Here is a 19,255-nt window from a genome sequence, read left to right as displayed (position 1 = left end):
TAAAACTAAGTCACTTTGCTGTAAGCAGAGATTGGCACAACACTGTAAACCAACTATACTTCAATTAAAAAAGGCTAACTAGTAATTCAAAATAATAAAATTTGAACAACAGTAATAAAAAAAAGTTAAAGGACAAAATGGCTTCAGTTAATAAAGAATTTTTAAGAAACTATCAACAGAATAACAGAAGAATTTATTTTTTTCAAAAACATCAAGAAAGGACTGCAGAAGAGTTAAGTCCCATAAAGAGAAGCAGAAATAGCATATCTGCTCTTTACAAACACAGGATGAAATGTAGCAAATCAAAATAATAAAAAAGGATGAATGACTTTTAAGATTCTCATAACTCAGTTCTATCTAATTTTTTTTCACAACTTTCTCCCCTCTTGATTATGTTATGTACACTCACTATAGTGAATCTGGATACTTAAAAAAATCATCCATCATTTTCTGCCCATATATCACCACTATTAACATCTTGGTAATTTCTCTTTTCTAGCTGTGTGACTTGGGGTTAGCTGTTTAACCTCTCTGCATCTCATCTAAAATGAAGATAAAAATAGTATCTATCTCACAGGGTTGTTGAAAAGAATAAATAAGAAAGTAGGACATGAGCTGACACACTTTTTTTTGAAAGGGCCAGAAAGCAGCTTATGGGCCATACATTCTCCATCTCAACTATTTAACCCTGCTATATCATGAAAGCAGCCATAGAAAATACAGAAGTGAAAGGGCAAACCCCAATAAAGTTTTATTTGCAAAAGTAGGCAGTGCTGCTTGTATCACAATGGCTTACAGCAAAGGTTCATAACCCGTTGGTGTGTTTGGATGATTGTGGTCTGTGTTTGTTTAGCAAGTTTTGAAATTCTTAAGAGAATGTGATAAAAACAAACAAAAAACCTTAGACCGGCTCACCAAGGAAATGTAAATACAACTTTTTTTTTGCAAATAATTTCAGCGTTCACAGACTTCCTGAAGTACACGAATGGCCCCTACGGATTATCATCAAGAAATCCTGTTTCTAGTGAAATAGCTCATTTGATTTTTCTTTACAGCACTTTCCCCCTCTAAAATACGGTGAGAATGGACCAGCCTATATTCGAACTGTATAATCCTGCTACAAACAAATTTTTCCACCTAATATTTTTGTCATTGTACTTTATTTTCCTAGATCATTTATAGTCATTGAGGACATAATTTTTTAAGGTTGAATAATATTTTAGTTTATGAGGGTTGAAAAATGTTCAACTGTTTTAGATGTTCTGGTTGCTTTTCCATTTTCAACTCATTCCTTTCATTAATTACAATTAATGCTATGATGAAGCACTTTAATCCAAATTTACATTTCCTCAGAAATTAATGCTATAAGTCAAAAAGTACAAATTATTTTTAAAGTTTCTAATATATTTTGATGAATTATGGTTCAGAAAGGTTATGGTGATTTCTGCTCCCACCATTTGAAAATGAGATATCCATTTCACCATACCCTCATGAGCATGGAATATAAATCTTAAACTTTACTAACAAGTTCTATAATCTGAAAGATCTTTGGCAAAAGCTTTCAAAACATAGTAAAGGATAGATAATAAAGTCTAAAAATGTACATCCACTGTGCTCTGGGTTAGTAAGATTTCAAGATATTCAAGGTTGAATCTTAAATAATATGGAGAAACAAACTTTAAAATTTTAATCATTAAGAAACACATCTAAAATATATTCCATACCCTCCAGCCTTCAAAACACAAGGTAATAACATAAAGTAACAGGTCTGTAATCATCATAACTCTTGCATTTAAAAAATAACCATTATAGTGAACCACTGCTTCAGAGCAAAGCATATCCCACTCAGGTAAGTTGGGGGAAAAAATAAAAAAGGTTGAGAATCACTTCTTACAGGGAACCTCTGATAGCTTAAGTTCGATTTTTTTTCTCTCTTTTACATTCAAGAACATCTTTAGTTTCTGCTGCCTTGAGTCTTTTTAAATCACTACTTTTACTCAGTCAATAATTGCTTAAGTATGCTGTAGTACATATCAATACATATGCAGATGCTATAACAGATACCAAATGCATATTCCTAGATACAATATATGTGTATGTTGGAATGGTTAAGTACACGGGCTCTTGACAGATGGGCCAGGATTCCAACCTGACTTAATCAAACCATTTAACCTCTCTTGGCCTTAAGTTTCCTGATCTGTAAAATGAGAATAATGGCACATACCCTGTGGGATAGTGGATTAAATGAGACAGAACAGGTAAAAGACTTATCACAGTACCTGACACATGGAAAACACTCAAAATATTATAAGTTATATACATAGCACTCCAATAAAATAAATAAATCTTCCAGATACTAAAAATATAACACACACATATCAAATCATTGGCAACAGTGATCAGCGAATATTTAGAACATTTCAACTTTAGGGTAACCAAAACAGATATGGGTTAATTTTAGTAAACTCTAGTTATAGAACTATATATTAATAAATTGTGTACATGTTTTATTGGGGTATCATATGTGTATACATATTTTCAAGGTACACAGAACAATGTTGTACACTTATCTATTAATATCTACTGATACAACTACTTTTCTAATTTCTCCTTCTCCTTTCACTTCTCTCTTTTACCACAAATGTAGCCAGAAAATGAGGATATCCCCTTCTTTCTCAAAGTTAATTAACTGATCAATTACAGTATATCACTCAACTCTGAATAACTACTCCAGTCTGACTCCTGCTCCCATCGTTACATCAAAACAGCTCTGCTTAAAGTCACCAAAGACCTGCACGTTAATTCAATGGTTGGATCTCATTAGCTTTTGATGCCAGTTACTATTCACTCCATCCTGAAATATTCTCTTTTCTTGTCTTCTGTGACACCATAGTTCCCTGGTTTTCTCCAAGCTCTTTAATCCTTCTCAGACTTCATTTGAAGACTCAACCTCTTCTACCAGGCCATTTAACTATGGAGTTTCTGAAGCTTCACTTCTAAGTCCTCTTCTTTACTCACTCTATATTATCTCCTTATGTGAGCTCATTCACACACACGGCTTCAAATACCATCCACACAACTATGATTGACCAGATCTCACTTCTGAGCTCTGGATTATGTAAATCTAGCCATCTTTAAGATCTCTTCTTCAGTGAGGATACGTACCTTAAATTCAACAAGTTCAAACTAAACCAAAGAATCTCAGCCAAGTTCAACTTGCCCAAGAATGCCTTTTATTAGCCTGCATTTTATAGTATTATACCTTTTCTTCATAGAACTTATCAAAGTTATACCTACATACAAAAACAGAGAAAATGCCTCTTTATCACTATATGCCCAGTGCCTTATATAGTCATTCGTCAGGATCTGGGAGACTGGCTCCAGAACCACCCCCCAACCCCTACCCCCACTCACAGATATCAAAATCTACAGGTGCTCAAGTCTCTCATATAAAATGATGTGGTATTTGAATCTACACATATCCTCCCGTATATTTTAAATCATCTCTAGACTACTTAAATACCTAATACTATGTAAATGCTATATAAATAGTTGCCGGTGTGCAGCAAATTCAAGGTTTTTTTTTTTTGGAACTTTCTGGAACTTTTTCCCCCAATATTTTTTCATGTCCGGTTGGTTGAACTCGGGGCTGCAGAACCTGCAAATATGGAGGGCCAACACTATAAACAAGCGTCAACCCTAACATCAAGGACTCTTTTTTCTACTGTTTAAATGGAAAGCCTTTCAGCTATTTTCACATTCATGGCTGCTTTGGAGAACTTAGGGTATTAAAAGGTTGGTACAAGAGTGTCAATGTACTGAACTTTAGGATCTTATGTAGCACTTTATACAGATTGACCTCCTCTCATGTTTAGTTGCCACCAAGTGTTCCACCATAGCTCTAACCAGGTGATGCTGACTGGGTCTCATCCTAGAGAGCAGACCCAAACTGAATAGAGTGTACTGCTGAAATGATGAACTGACCTGTCAGAGAAATAAGGAGCTAAAAAATAAATGTGATATATATTACATGAAAGCTGAAGATTACCTTGTATTAGATTCATTCGAAATTACAAACCTTAAAAATGCTCTCCAAAACAGACTAGGTACTGCTGTATTTACAGCATAACTAGAATTAATATTTAGTTAAATCAATTACATTAGATCTTAAATGGCCTAATAGCCTTTCCATTACATTTTTTAATATAAATTTATTTTTTTATTTTTGGCTGTGTTGGGTTTTCGTTGCCGTGTGCAGGCTTTCTCTAGTTGTGGCGAGTGGGGGCTACGCTTCGTGTGGTGCGCGGGCTTCTCCTTGTGGTGGCTTCTCTTGTTGTGGAGCATGGGCTATAGGGGTGCATCCTTCAGTAGTTGTGGCACACGGACCCAGTAGTTGTAGCGCACGGGCTCTAGAGCGCAGGCTCAGTAGCTGTGGCATGCGGGCTCAGTAGTTGTAGCACATGGGCTCTAGAGCACAGGCTCAGTAGTTGTGGCGCACAGGCTTAGTTGCTCCGCAGCATGTGGGATCTTCCCAGACCAGGGCTCGAACCCATGTCCCCTGCATTGGCAGGCGGATTCTTAACCACTGCACCACGAGGGAAGTCCGTCCATTATATGTTAATATACATTTTAAATGGCATATTAATTGACCATATTTTATTGATCATGTTTTATTTTTTCAAATACCTCACCAGACACACATTTTACCATAGCTTTCTTAAATTTAATTTAAAGTTTTCTTTTTTGCTTTTGTTTGTAAATGCTAAGGTATAGTTTACCACATTTTGGCAAGGAAATCAAAAAGATTCTGTGCCAACAATAACAGAACAATTGGTGCCTTCTCTTTGGCAGAACTGCAAAATAATGGTATCACTAAAAATTTTAAAGCAATGAACTTCATTTAAAAATATTTTCTTCTACCATCTTATCTATAAAAATTGAGAAATTTCTTTAAGCCAATGTCATGAGTGCTTATTAGAAAGCAGTAATGAACATATATTTTAATGCAAGGCTGTGTATAAAGAAGTTACATAAGTTTAGGATCTCATTGGTTAACCTAAAATGACCTTCATAAGTTCACTTAACCAACTCATTAAAAAAAAAAAAAAAGCATTTCACTTATTTTTGAGAAACAAGGAGTTAAAATTTCATCATGCTCAAAATATTCTTGCATTTATTCACAGAAAATAAGCAATCTGTGAAATAGGGAGAGAAAAAATTAAATGTGTTTTTTATATTTCCTATGTTTATAAAGATAGTAGGTTTAATCAAGAAAATATAAATGCAAAGAAAAAAATTAGCTATAAACATATCACTAATAAATTATCCACTGTTAACCATTTGGTATATTTGTTTTCAGTCTTTTTTATTTACAAAAGTGAAATCACCTGTCATCTGTGTCTTTTCAGTCATTATTATACCACTAACAGTTTCCCATATGAATAAATATTCTTTAAATACAGGACTGTTAGGAGAACATAGGGTTCCATTATATGTAACAATTCCCCTAACTTTGGCCTAAAGTTTTCAATAATTTGGTATTACAAATAATGTCATTATGAACAATTAGCATTATTCAATTCTGAAAGTCAACATAAAAAAAGCATAAATAACAACAAAGCATTAGCTCTCCAAACACAGCCAACAAGATCTAGGGTTCATTTTGTTTTGTTTTTCCTTATTATAATAATTATAATAAGGAATCTTATATAAGGAATATAATATAATAATTATAATAAATAACATGGAGATAAATATCATACTTGCTAAGAGAGCTGCAAGTAATTGCCTCTGGGGAAGATGCAGGGAAGAAAAGGGACAAGGAATGACTGCTATTTAAAAAATACTATATTATATAATAAAATTATAACCAGTGGCAAAATAGAAAATCAAAAACAAAATAAAAACACAAACAAACAAACAACAATTGCCTCTAAAATATCTTCTTGTTTTCTTCCTTCCTTATTAATAGAATCATAGACATGTGTCTTATCAGGGAAAAAAATACAAAAAAAACCAAAATCAAAAAAACCCCCAAATCCTAACATTCTTTTCAGATGAGAATAGCTAACAAGATGGAAATGGAAGTTACTGAGTAGAACTTAGGGCAAGACTTTTTTGGCTTACCCCAGAGACACCCTGTTCCTGCTACATGGAACTCAGATGTGATGGCTGGAACTTCAGCAATTATTTTGGGTCATGAGGCCAACTTGAGATAGGAAGATAAGGATGACTGATAAGAAAGAGTGAACGATGGTAAAATGATGATAAAGCTACCATATCATCCCTAAACTATCCATTCAAGACTTTTCATGTGAGAAATAAATGTGTACTATTGTTTTGAGCTGTTTAAGTCAGGTCTCTACTAGCAGCAAAATGCAATTCCTCATATTTAAGTTTTATATGACTCATTAAACCAAGTACATGTAAAACACATATAAAAAGTAATAGCAAATCAAAAAATAATTCCAATTAATTCCAAGACTAGTAAAAACATATTATTATACCCTAAGAAACTGCTCAAGAAACTATAAATATTATGTAAATTTTATACCAAGACTAAGAGATAAAACTTGTATTTTCCTAAAACAATTAAATTTTAATTTCTCTAAAGTAAGAGGCATTAGCATGTATTCTATAAAACTATGAAGCGAACCCTTTTTCTGTTAGATTATCTCTTTATCTATTAAAGTGCCGGGTATCCAGTAGCTGCTTAAAATTATCTGAGGATCATTAAAGACTTTTTTTAAGACATAAAGTATCCACTAAGGGTTCCAAAGTAAGATTATAGCAGGGTTTCTCAACTTTGGCAGTATTGATATTTTGGACCAGACAATTCTTTGTTGTTAGGGCTGCCCTGCGCATTGCAGGGTGTTCAACAACATCTCTGGCCTCTACGTACTAGATGCCAGCAGCAACGCCCCAATTAAGACAATCAAAAATATCTCCCGACACTGCCCAATGTCCCTACAGGAAATAAAATCTGAAAAAAAAATGTAGTTGTTTTTGCAAATCATTTAGTGCTTCATCAGGAACATTTGGCTTTTCTAGTAAATAAAAGAATTTTAGAATTGTAACATTTCTAAATTCTCTCTAAAGCTGATTGTGGTATACAAACTCAAAGTGACCTACAGATTAGGTTATCTCTAATGTCCCTCTTAAACCTTCAGAGGATTTCACATGAAAGAAATATTAATAGCTTCTATCTATTTAAGCCTATCTATGTGCTAGGTATAGTACTGAGCACTTCATGTTCATTCTCTCTATACTCCTGACATCCTCGTGGGATGGCTACTTAACCCCACTGTAATAAAAAATAATTTTAAAATCTATTTTAGTCAACAAATCAAAATGCTTCCAGAAATAATTATTTATCATTCATTATATTCACTCTGGCACTGAACTAAGAAGGTACCTTTACTTGCTTAATTTACAATTTATGATAAAAAATATTTCAATATATCTAGTAACAAAATTAAGTTGAATTACCACAAACTTCAGGAATTGGGGAAATGTTCATAGCCCCTAACAAGTCAGAGAAATAATAATTAACTGTTTCTTGGAATATTTTTTATACTGTGGCATAATGAAAGAGCACTTTTTAAATTTTTCTTCCATGATTCCCTGAGTTCTTTCAGTAACCTTTTTTTTCTCCTTTGTACAACTTGATAAAGAAAAAAAAATCACTTTATAATTATTTGAGGATTCATCTGTAATTTCAATCTGTTGTTCAGGAGAAATTGAAGGCTGGATTCAAAATCCCAGCTTCTTCACCTGACAAATTAACTTGTTCAGGCCTCAATTTCAACTATGTAACTTGCATAACAAGACCTATCTGAAGGCCTTAAAGAGTTAGTAGGTCCTCAATAAAAATTACATTCCTCTTCCTTTCATCCTGAAATTAAATATCAGCTAAGTGCCAATTCTATTTAAGCAATTGTTGAGAGTCCACTAATAAGAGCAAAGGGAGGATATGATGGGGCAGTTAGTCTAACATTATTCAATGTAACTGGAAATGAATACATTCAATCTCCCAAATCCATCATCTCAAAAATGCTGTAGCCTAAGCCCTTAGTTTGAGATTTTTAATTACTATGCTTATATTGTTTCTCAAATAGAAAAGTATATCATCAAATACACTGAGTACATGCATAATTTTTCACTTATATTATCTATAAGTGAAATAGCAGCAAAATGCAATTCCTTTTTACTTTTCCCTGTGGTAAAAGACACAGAACCATTTTTGAAAAGAAGTGTTCCTTCCTCTCCCTTCACCCACACAACTAACTGCCAAGAAATTTTGATTCATATTTCTCTCTAAAAGGAGGAAGATAAATTGGAGCCTTTCTTCTCAACTTCACAAGGCTCTGTGTATAATTCATATATTTAGTTAACTGTCACCAACCCAAGTGCATATTATCCATTTTATGGATTACTCACAATTAAGTCATTTACTAATGAAGGCAAGTTACCCTCAGCGAACATTAGGAAACCAAACGTTTAAAAAGAAACAATCTTTAGGAATTAGATTATATAATCTACTGCTTCCCTCACTGGCAAATAAAACCCAATTACTATACTAGAATTTTGTTAATCAGTCGGTAAAATTCAACTTAATACAGGTAATCTTTTATTCCATCTAAGTTTTAATACAAAAAAGGACTTCACAAAGCTCACCTACAATGTGGAACCAGACAAGAACTCTAAGAAGAGATCGTTTGGTAATCTAGAGTATCATAAAATATGTTATAAGGGTTCAGGTAAAAGTTGGTAACATGAAAGTATATCAACGTAACACTCATAATTTAGCAATATAAAATAAAAGTTCATTAAGTTCATCCTGTTTAGTTTTGCTTCCTTGGATATTTTAGGAGGTAGTGGAGTTTTATAAAACAGTCAACTTCATTTGTTCTTAAAATAATTTACTGTCACTATTCGGACACTGCATTTCACAAACTAAATTTATTCATTTGTTCTTAAAGTTGATTTCAAGAAACAGAATAAGAGTAATTAAGAGTTCCCCAAAAATGTTCTGGCCCTCAAATTAAATTTCGCGTTCTACAGAAAGTAAGGGTTATCTGTTCAGGTAAATTTACAAAGCTAAATGTAACCAAAGCCAAGTTGCTCATTAATGATATACAAGCAAAATACAGAAAAAGATGAAAAGACTTTCTGCCTATGACTATATTAAAAAGAGCAACTGTAACCTAATTTTTCAGAAGTTTAAAACTCCTGTAGATACAAAGTCTACTGATAACACGGTTTCTAGATATAAAACATAGAAGACAAGCTCTGTAAAGACACTGAACCTCTAAATCCTGAATGCCAATACCAACAAAAAAATTTTTAATAAAGTCACTAAATAGAGAGCAATGCCAAAGAAAATTGACATACCCTTTACACCAAGACAATTTCCACTGTCAAACCAACTTATCTATTGGGGGAAGGGGGGATGAAATCAAAAAACAGTTTAAAGTATTAAAAACTTACCTGAATATGTCAACCCCAGCCTTTTTCTTTCAATACTTGGAAATACATAAAATCAAATTTCAGCAAACATTATGCCCACTTCTGCTTAACTTTATTTCCTATTTGTTAACCGGAATGAAATTAATGGCTTACTTTAATTAATATGTAAAGGATCCAAACCCTTTACATATTCATTCCTTTAATTACTATCCCTATTTGACATAAGAGGAAAGAAACTAAGGCACAAAGAGGTGAAGTAATTTGTTCAAGGTAACACAGCTAGAAGTAGTAGAGCCATGACTTGAACGCTATATAGCCAAGATAATAAACAAATAAAGGAATGGGGTGGAAAAGGAGCAGTTAAATTTTTTTTCCAAAAGAGTTTTCAAAGTAAGAGTGTTGTGAAAGAGAACAAAATGTTTAAACTATAAATATATGTAGATGTGAATGTAGATAACACAAATTTTACCCCTACACAAGTACTTTGGTGCTTTAATATTTGATTATGGTCAAACATTCTACACTACATCAAATTTTAGTGGCAGTCAACCAAGTAAATAATTTACTGTCACTATTCAGACACTTTCCTTTTTTTTTAACAAGCTAAATAAAATACACTATAATTTAAAGGAAGGGGGTTGGTGGTGATGTAACTGGAGCAATAGTTTCAGGAAAGCTACTTTCTCTATTAGCAGTTAATTAGAAAAGAGCTTGCGTGTATCGGGGAAAGGGGTAAGAAAAGGAAAGATGACAATCCCACTGCCTTAACCCCACCTCCCAGAAAAGTAACTAAGTCACTGTGGGTCAGCGCCTAAACCAACTGGAGAACCGGCCCAGCGGGGTCTCGCGAAGAGATGACAGGAGACCCTAGCAGAGGGGGAGGGGTGGCGATGACAGAAGAGGGGGCGGTAGAGAGATGGCAAGCCTCCCATCTCCGGAAAAGGGGAGAATACGGGGGCAAGGGGAGGAGAAGGGAAGGCAGGAAATGTTGCCAGAGATTCCAAATGAGGTGACAAGAAACCGGGTAGGAAACACAAGAAAGGCGGGACCCTCGGGCAGAAAGGGGTCTGTTTGGGGCAGGGGAGGCTTGTCAGTACAGAGCTTTCCTGCCAGCTGGCCCTCCTCTCCAGCCCCTCCACCCCCGACAAACTCTCACTTTCTCAGCAACCCTAAACCTGCGCAGGTCATCCCCGTCCCGCTCCCCGCCCCCCACCCCAAGCCGGATAGGTGGAGGGGGGAGCTTCACCCTCACGCTCCTTGTTGGGCTGGTGGCGCGAGCGCTGGACACAGCCCAAATTCGGGGACTGGAAGACCAGGAAAAGCAGGGAGGCCCAGGACCTGGCTGACAAGTCCTGGCGGCCGACGGGCGCCTCACCTGACAGAAGCGTCGGCAGTAATCCCGACTGCTGATCCCGACGCCGCCGCCACGGCAGCTGCCGCCGCCAGCGCCGCCTCTGCCTTCGCCCGCAGCTCTAAGCCCGGGAGGGCCTGGAGGGGACTCCACAATGGCCACGAGCTCTTCTCCAAGGCGTTCGGCCTCTTGATCGCTCTCTTCCTCCGCCATGAGGCTCTCGCCGCCCAGCGCGTACCAGCCCCTGCGCCCCCGCCGCTGTAGCTGCCTCGGCTAACCTCCTCCTCCTCCTCTAGTTCCCTCCCCCTTCCCTCCTCCCCAGCCGGACAGGGGCCTCTCGGCTGGCTCTACTTCCGGCTCCGCCTACCCACGCCCCCAGTTTTCATTGGAGAACTCTAGATGCCAATCATGCACATGTCCGCCCTTCCACTACTATTGGCCAACTCAGCCGTCTGTTTGATAGGTCCGCGGTCCGTTGGTCAATGTTGCTCGGCGGTTACTGGGTACCGCCTACGAGCTCTCCCATAGGCGGCGCAGGAGGACTGGGCTCGGCGGGGGACACGGCGGCCGCTGCGGGGCTCGATCGGGCAACGGCGACGGCGGTGGCGGCGGTGGCGACTGGTCCTCCTCCTTCACCCCATTGCACCTCCTTTTCTTCCTCTTCCTTTTCTTTCCGGCCGCGTATCGTCCATTTCCCCTCAAGGCGGCCCCGATCCTACGGTACCAAGGAGCTAGGGAGGCCGAGGGTGGGCCCGACCGTTGGTGCGGGCTTTGGGCCCGGGGCCTTCCGGCCCGAAGCGGGAGCCGGGGGCGGGGCCGGGGCGCTGTTGTCGGCGGTAGGAAGAGGGAGGGCACGGGAAGCCTGACAGCGGTCGCCTCCGCCAGGCGCCTGCTGCCTCCTCCCTTGAGACTGCCGCCAACTCGGCTGTCGAGTTCCCGGGCCCACGGCCGGCAGCTGGGACTCAGCCCTGCCCAGCTAGCGGGCAGGGGCGGTGGGGCGCCGGCGTGCTGGGCTCCGCGCGGGAGGAGGGAGTCTAGACGCCGGGCGCGTCGCGAGCCCCGCCTTTCCCTCCTCCCGAACCCTGGGGCTTGGGCGCCCGGGGAGGTGCAGATCCGGGCGCACCACTGTGGAGGGACTGAGATGAGGAGAGTTGGAGTAAACGTTGGGATCCGAATTTGTGGTGTGGACTTAGGGTGATTTTAAGCACACCTGCGTGGTGGTTGTGGTGGACGTTCTTGTTCGTTTTTTCATCCACCCTTTTTCCTTCCCCCTCCCCCATTTTTTCTTTCCATTTGTTTTTCGTGTTTTACAGTAAAGGCATGACTTCCCAGCACCTCAGGGAAAATAGGGTGCAAGCCCAGAAACTATTTCCACACCACCACTTGTTGAAAAACTGATTTGAAGGCATCTCCGGGTTTGAACAAACTGAAAGTGCCAGGATTTCATGCGTCTTTGGTTTTGCTCTGGAGACCCTTCGCTTCTAGGTATCAAGACGAAAAAAACTGGAAACTAATCTGGTAAACATTTAAACTTGAAAACTTCTGTTGAGTTTTATTTTTATCTAGTAAATGATTTGCTTCTTTTGTTGGCCAGTTCCTGCTCTTAACTTTGTAACTTCCTCGTTTAAAATATCTTTACTTCTATGGAAAACACTTTGGTTCTTCGGTTCTGTAAACTCGAGCATCCTCTACTGGGTGGATATTTACCTGTGCAGTAACACAAATATACTTTAAAACTTAAAAGATTTTGGAATGTATAGGCCTTTCATATTAGCACAAGTGATTGCGCGTTTTATGCTTCAAAGAATAAGGAACATGTTAATTGTTTTAGAGTATGAAATCCAAAGACAGAAGACTTTTCACATAGAATGATTTAAGCATTACTGGGCACAAATATGTAATGTTTTTCATAAATAGCTTAGAACCATTAATTATAATTGGGACTGACTTGCTATATGATTATAAAACACATACCATTAACTTAAAGTACAAATATGTGTAATGGTAATTCACTGTTTAGTAAGCAGGAATTGTCTTACCTGCCATTGAAAACCTATAACCTAAATAGTATTTGGCACGGGAGCCTTGCGTTAAACACGTTTTTAATGGGAAAAAAAAGAACTAAACCTATTAAAACCTAAACTTGATCATACTTTCCAAAATTTCTTTGGAATGTTGACTTCTTCTCTGAGGTTATGTCCACAGGTGTCTAATACATAAATTCTTTTGAGAGAGATTTCATGGTAACCAGCTATGAATTCTGTAGCATAGATTAACGGAATACTCCATTGTTTCTGATTACACTTATAAAGTACAGTTCTTCAGAGCATACCTGGGAATTTTTCTCTAATGTATTTATACAGAACAGAATTCCATCTTGAATTCTATCAAATTCATTTCAATTTCTTATATCTAGGTTAATGTAAGAGCTTAATCCAATGGCATGGCCTCAGGGAACAAATGGTTATCACTTACAACTTCTGTTATCTCAAGTTTTCAGTGCCCATAACCTTACAATTTTGGCAATGATCACAAAAATTTGTTTTGGGGTTCAACTGAGAAATTATTAAGCTGCTTCTGAGTTAAATATTTGGAAAAATAGTGAAGATAATCACTTATTCCATATCAACAAATTGTGATTGAGCATCTGTCATGTACAAGATACTGTGTTCTTAGTTTTGGTCTAACTTAATAGTTAAATAAGTGAAATAAATATTAGCAAATGTAAATATTATTCTTTAGTGAAAAAAAAGTGTTAGATAAGGCACTTTGCATAGCTTGTCTATCACCTTTTGGAAAGGTATCTTAGTAGAGGTATATATGCATTAAAAAAAAATGACTTACTTTGAGCTCTGTATTTTGACTTTAAAATTTAACATCATTGTTGCTACTTTTAATTGCATTTGGCCTGTGTTCTTTCTTGGTTTTTACTTTCTTTCTTCTCAGAACAATTTGGGAAATTATATTCAACTTCATATAGAATTATGCCAGTTTAGTGGCCCACCTGTTTGAACAAACTTTGTACACAGTTCCTTGCAGTTGTTTTCCTAAAATCTGTTGCCCCAGAGCTGTGAAGGGAAAGAAGTTCTTTTAAACTTGAACACATATCTGAATTGGATGAGATTAATACCATAAATGTTGACCTGTAGTTAGGTTTTTCTAAAGGATAGTGACATCTGGGATAGTTTTTTCATAGTTTGAATTTATTTGAATTTCATCATAATCAAGGAATGGACCTAGTTGTTACTAGTAACTTGCTCTGGTTTTGCCTTCACTTAACGTATCTCAGGTAAGTTAAGACTTAATAGACATACAGTCTATTAATTGGAATTAAGTTTTCTGAAGCCTTTAATCTTAAAATGTTTATACCTACCTTTTTATTATTCCTTCCCTCATGAAGTGTTGTTATAACACTCTGTTTCTCTTGTCTTGAAAGAACCCTATTCAAAGTCAGAATGGAAAGATTTGTAGTGACAGCACCACCTGCTCGAAACCGTTCTAAGACTGCTTTGTACGTGACTCCCCTGGATCGAGTCACTGAGTTTGGAGGTGAGCTGCACGAAGATGGAGGAAAACTCTTCTGCACTTCTTGCAATGTGGTTCTGAATCACGTTCGCAAGTCTGCCATTAGTGACCACCTCAAGTCAAAGACTCATACCAAGAGGAAGGCAGAATTTGAAGAGCAGAATGTGAGAAAGAAGCAGAGGCCTCTAACTGCATCGCTTCAGTGCAACAGTACTGCGCAAACAGAGAAAGTCAGTGTTATCCAGGACTTTGTGAAAATGTGCCTGGAAGCCAACATCCCACTTGAGAAGGCTGATCACCCAGCAGTCCGTGCTTTCCTGTCTCGCCATGTGAAGAATGGAGGCTCCATACCCAAGTCAGACCAACTGAGGAGAGCATATCTGCCTGATGGATATGAGAATGAGAATCAACTCCTTAACTCACAAGATTGTTGACAAGGAGGTTACCACCATTGTGATCAAGATAAATAATGTGGAGTATTAAAGTTATGTGTTGATTGTGTGGTTCATTTTTATATTTATTTCATTTTAAATCATGTGATGCAGAATAGTTTTGCAATGTATATATAGTTGCAGGCAAAAAAAAAGAAAACATAAAAAAAAACTTCACTGCAAAACATATTGTTAATTTTAGTCACCAATGGTGTAAAGCAAAACTTAGGGTTTAGAGTGTGCTAGGATACCTGAAACCTGATGGTTATCTTTAAAATTGATGGTTTTTCTCCTGAAATGTTTGTGCATGGAAGAACTGCCCTGCTTTTTTACCCCATTGCCATGTATGATTATTCCTTGTGAGATTACCTAATTACTTGGATTGAAGACTAGCCTAGGAAATTGAAGCTGCTGCCAGGCAATGCCACTCACAGTAAATTAAAGGAATTATTTCTGATTAGAGGATCCTCAAAAAGGAAGTTTCCCATCCTCAAAATGGTGGGAAACTATTCTTACATCTTCAGATTCCTAGCAGAAAATGATTGTTTATTTCAGACTATGCTTTACTTGTATATGAGGTAGTTAACTATCTTTCAGTTCCTCACTGTCTTTTTTCCTTTTTTTTTAAAGGCTTATTGTATTTAGTAGCAGCTTCAAGTGACCAAAAGACTAAAATCTTTTAATGTCAGTGCCAAAAGCCACCGGGAATTTTGCAGTGACACGATTTTAGTCTCGTACTATAAACACAAATGTTCGAACCATAGCTTTCATTTCAAGCATCATCTTGAATTTGAAACTTTTTTTTTTATGTCATGGTGTTAAAAGACTTCAAGATTGGCATTTTAATTTAAACAGGTAGACATTTTATGATTGAGTTTCCTGTTTTTACAGAGAATTAATAATTACTTTTTGGCTGACAGATCAGATGATAAGGAAATTACTTTTTATGCATTAATTTTTCCACAGGATTTTATAAGAGTTTATTTAGATAGACTAGAAACAAGTTTACTTACTTTCAGTTTTATGTGCTTTGCCTCTGGTGGTATAAGGTTTTTAAACAGATGGTAAACCATTGTCTAAAAATACTGGCAAGATTTTTGTAATGGAGATCTGGCAGTATCCTGCATAACTGTTTGGGTGAGGAAATAATCAATTCTGTTAAAGGTCAACCATGTTCAGGAAATGATCTCTATCTGAATTCCACTATCCTGTAAGGTTATTAAAGTGGCTTAGCCCAGGTATGTCCTCTTTGTTGGATACCCAAATTATATTTTAAAAAAAATTAAAGAGCTGAAAACTTGGAGTAGAGCTTTAAAAAAATGTCTTAAAGTCTTTGAAAACATTCAAGTTAAAAATCTTTATAAAGTATATTTCTATTACAAAGCACTGACAAAAAATGCCCTATGTGACTTAGAGGGAGTTATCTTTGAGGTCATTTTACCACAAGTCTTCATTAAAAAACAGCCAAAGTGAATAAGAAAAAGATTAGATATTAGGTTTTTCAGAATCGGCTTTCCATGTCTAAGTTTTTTTGGTGGACTTAAGTTCCTAGTATGAGGTGTCAAAGTGCCCATCTTATTTTAGATTTTATGTGGGCTTTTTGTTGTTGTTTTCATTTTTAAATAAGTCTGACACCAAAAAAAAAAAAAATCACTTGTCAAAATTTGAGCTACCAGTTTTTCTCATGTTCAGTTATGTTAAAGTAGCACAATTAATGCCCAGAATAGTGCTCTCATTTGTTAAGCACATGCAAGAGGAAACCAGTGGCAAAACATAACCAAAATGTACTTTGCTTTTACTTCCTCTAGTAAAGAATTTGCAGGCAACCATGTTTAACTTGAATTATCTAAGATGGTACAAGATCTAAGAAACTCGGAAAATAATTGATTTTTATAGCAGTATTTTCAGAATACAAAGATAAGGTTAGATATACAATCATTCTAATTTTTTCAAGACTTTCATGTGATTCAGACTGCTCCCTATTGTTTTGACATTAATTTGCACTAACAGCAAACACATAGTGGCAGAAAGGCTTTAAGTAGTCCTAAACAGTAAACTGGATGACGTTGTACTAGAAAAATACCAATAATTCACATTTGAGTTTCTAGCAGTTATTACTAATTTGATGATCATTTAGGTCCCATATAGCTTAATGTATTTCTCCAGGCTCCTAACTTTTTGTATATCTAGTATATCTAGGGGCATAATCCGTCCTCCTGTTAGGATTATATCATGTCCTTAGAAGCGTTTTCCATCCTGTTATAGAGGTTTAATGTGTTTCTTTACTAATTATGAAACTTTTCGTTCCCTGAAACTGGTTAACTTTACTTCATAGTTAAGGCAGAATGATTGTCTTAGCCTGCTCAAACTGGTACAAATCAGTGAAACCGTGGTTAGCATACGTTGGGTAACAAATGGAGAATGTCTAAGAGGCATATGCTGCTGTGGAGGTGTGGACGTGTGTACAGAGCTCTCAACTATATAGTGTTAGTGTGATGCTATACTATTGGGAAAAATAGCACATTTTTTCTATTTTATAAGTTGTATGCATAAACATAAGATTTGTAATGTTTCATTTATAAACTGCCTTCAACACATGCTTACCTGTTAATAGTGTTTTCTCAAAGTATGATAGTATGTCTTCCAGAATTTCACTATATGCTTACAGTAAATATTTCCTAGCTTGTTGAAATGTTAAATTCCTTGTTGGTTTCTTTTGATTCTCTGGGGCATATAGCAAGCCTGAAAGACATTATAATCATTTCTTACAGGGTGGAAATTTAGAAAGATTGTGTATTGGAGCCTAAATAGTTATTTTATTCATTATCATCTTTGAGTAAGACTTTTCTTCTTTTTTTTTTTTTTTTTAAACAAATGTTACTTCCAGTTAACGCATTTGGCCCTACTGAATTTCAGGGACCAAAATACCTATACTTAAAAAGTTCTGCATCTTACAGTTGTAACCAATTAAGTATCAGCTTGGGATTGTTCTGAAGTCTTCATTGCTTAAAAACTATTGTAAGTAACAGTTGGCAAGATCTCTAAGCAGAAAGTTCCATGTTAAAATCTTTTGCCTGAAAGAATTTGTATGTAAATGTTAATGGAAAACACATTTAAACAAAATAAAACGTAAGGTGGCCCCAAACAAAAGCCACAAACAATTTGTCATTTGGTGCTTAGTCTTTGTAAGGGCTCTCTGTGGTTTGACTTGCCCCAGCTGCCTTTAAATGAGTACAGATCACCTTAAAACATGTTTATTAAATAGAAGATTCATTCTATAATTTAACTGAAAATCTTAGCCTAAAATAAGTTGCTTTGGCTTCTAGTCAGCACTGATTAAAATGTGAATAGTGAAGTGACTATCCTAAACCTGGTTTATCTCAATCCATACTACCATAGACTTTTGAGGTAAATACAGTTCTTAATGTAGTGGTATTCTACTTGTATCCAGAATACTGTATTCATTAAAATTTTACTATGTTCATTTTTGTATTCCCTTCTTATTTTTTTTGCTCACGCATGTATCCTTAGTATAAATGTGTCGCTTTTAAAGTTTTGTCTCTGTGACTTTTAGAAATAAATTTCAAAAATTGTTTCAGAAGTTTTTGAAAGCATGTTTTGTTTTGTGGGTCAATAGCATATGTTTCATCATTCCAACAGATTAATAAAACTTAGATTTATTTTTCTACTAGTTATATCTCTTTGTAAGATTATTAGTCCTTATGTCCAATGTAAAAGCATATATATTCTGTCAAACCAAATTTACATCATAGCTACAGATAGCCCCTTTCCCCTAAAATTATATAGGTAATATTTAAATAAGCTTAATCAGTGCTTTTAACTGGAAACATACTCTAACTTTCTACCTTTAGAAAGACTAATTATGGAAGACAAGGACCTAATTTGCATCTCGTAAGTTTTATCGGGTTTTCGAAAGATTTGCTGTACTCTTACCAGCACTGGGGAGAAAATGCATAGAAGTGGAAAATTGTCTTTTATTAGTTTTACATAGTTTTGAGGACAGCTATTCCTCCTATTTACTTCTATTTGGAAAAAATTAATGAATTTATAAAGTAATTGACTTGTTTTTTTCTGAAATCAAAATGATAGAAAGGACCTTAAGAAATTAGTCAATACTTCTGTTTCCAGCTTAATATCTCCAAATCAACAGAGGCTTGTCTTCATTTTTCCTAAAGAATCTCATCATAACCTTTATTAAATGTAAACCAATTGAATGTGTGTGCCTTTGGGTCTCATAATAGTTCCTTTTTTTCTTTCTGTGTGTATACTGAGTTGTATTATGCACCTGTGATATGGTATCTCATGATGCAAAGATGTTTCTGGGATCAGACTAGCTAACCTAGCCCAGTAAAGACTAAAACTAGGAAGTAGAGTAGGACTTAAACTTGTGACGTGATGCATTTGATACGTATGGCATGACTTCCATCTGATTACCCCTCTAATATGTTACTTGATTTCA

The 19,255-nt window shown here is 36.4% G+C and overlaps 2 protein-coding genes across 4 annotated transcripts in view; one reads left to right on the top strand and one right to left on the bottom strand.

The window, feature by feature from the left end:
- Positions 1 to 11,095, bottom strand: part of ZNF654 (zinc finger protein 654) — a 91,215-nt gene extending 80,120 nt beyond the window's left edge. For all 3 annotated transcript variants that reach the window (XM_060010485.1, XM_060010484.1, XM_060010486.1), the window contains exon 1: positions 10,844 to 11,095. In XM_060010485.1, the coding sequence (XP_059866468.1) occupies positions 10,844 to 11,032 (189 nt within the window). In that variant the 5' untranslated portion in view covers positions 11,033 to 11,095. The remainder of the gene's footprint in view (positions 1 to 10,843) is intronic.
- Positions 11,096 to 11,361: 266 nt separating this feature from the next.
- Positions 11,362 to 17,700, top strand: CGGBP1 (CGG triplet repeat binding protein 1). Its single transcript, XM_060010483.1, has 3 exons — positions 11,362 to 11,539; positions 12,133 to 12,337; positions 14,256 to 17,700. The coding sequence occupies exon 3, from the start codon at positions 14,275 to 14,277 to the stop codon at positions 14,776 to 14,778; it is 504 nt and encodes a 167-aa protein (XP_059866466.1). The 5' UTR covers positions 11,362 to 11,539; positions 12,133 to 12,337; positions 14,256 to 14,274; the 3' UTR covers positions 14,779 to 17,700.
- Positions 17,701 to 19,255: the final 1,555 nt, after the last annotated feature.

This window comes from Delphinus delphis, chromosome 4, assembly GCF_949987515.2.
Source record: "Delphinus delphis chromosome 4, mDelDel1.2, whole genome shotgun sequence".
In the NCBI taxonomy this organism is placed as follows: domain Eukaryota; kingdom Metazoa; phylum Chordata; class Mammalia; order Artiodactyla; family Delphinidae; genus Delphinus; species Delphinus delphis.
Note: the sequence above shows the minus strand (reverse complement) of the source record. Positions and strands in the feature narration are given on the sequence as shown.

Bases quoted from the DNA above. Each gene is read 5' to 3' on its own strand.
- CGGBP1 (XM_060010483.1), top strand. From the start codon at position 14,275: ATGGAAAGATTTGTAGTGACAGCACCACCTGCTCGAAACCGTTCTAAG.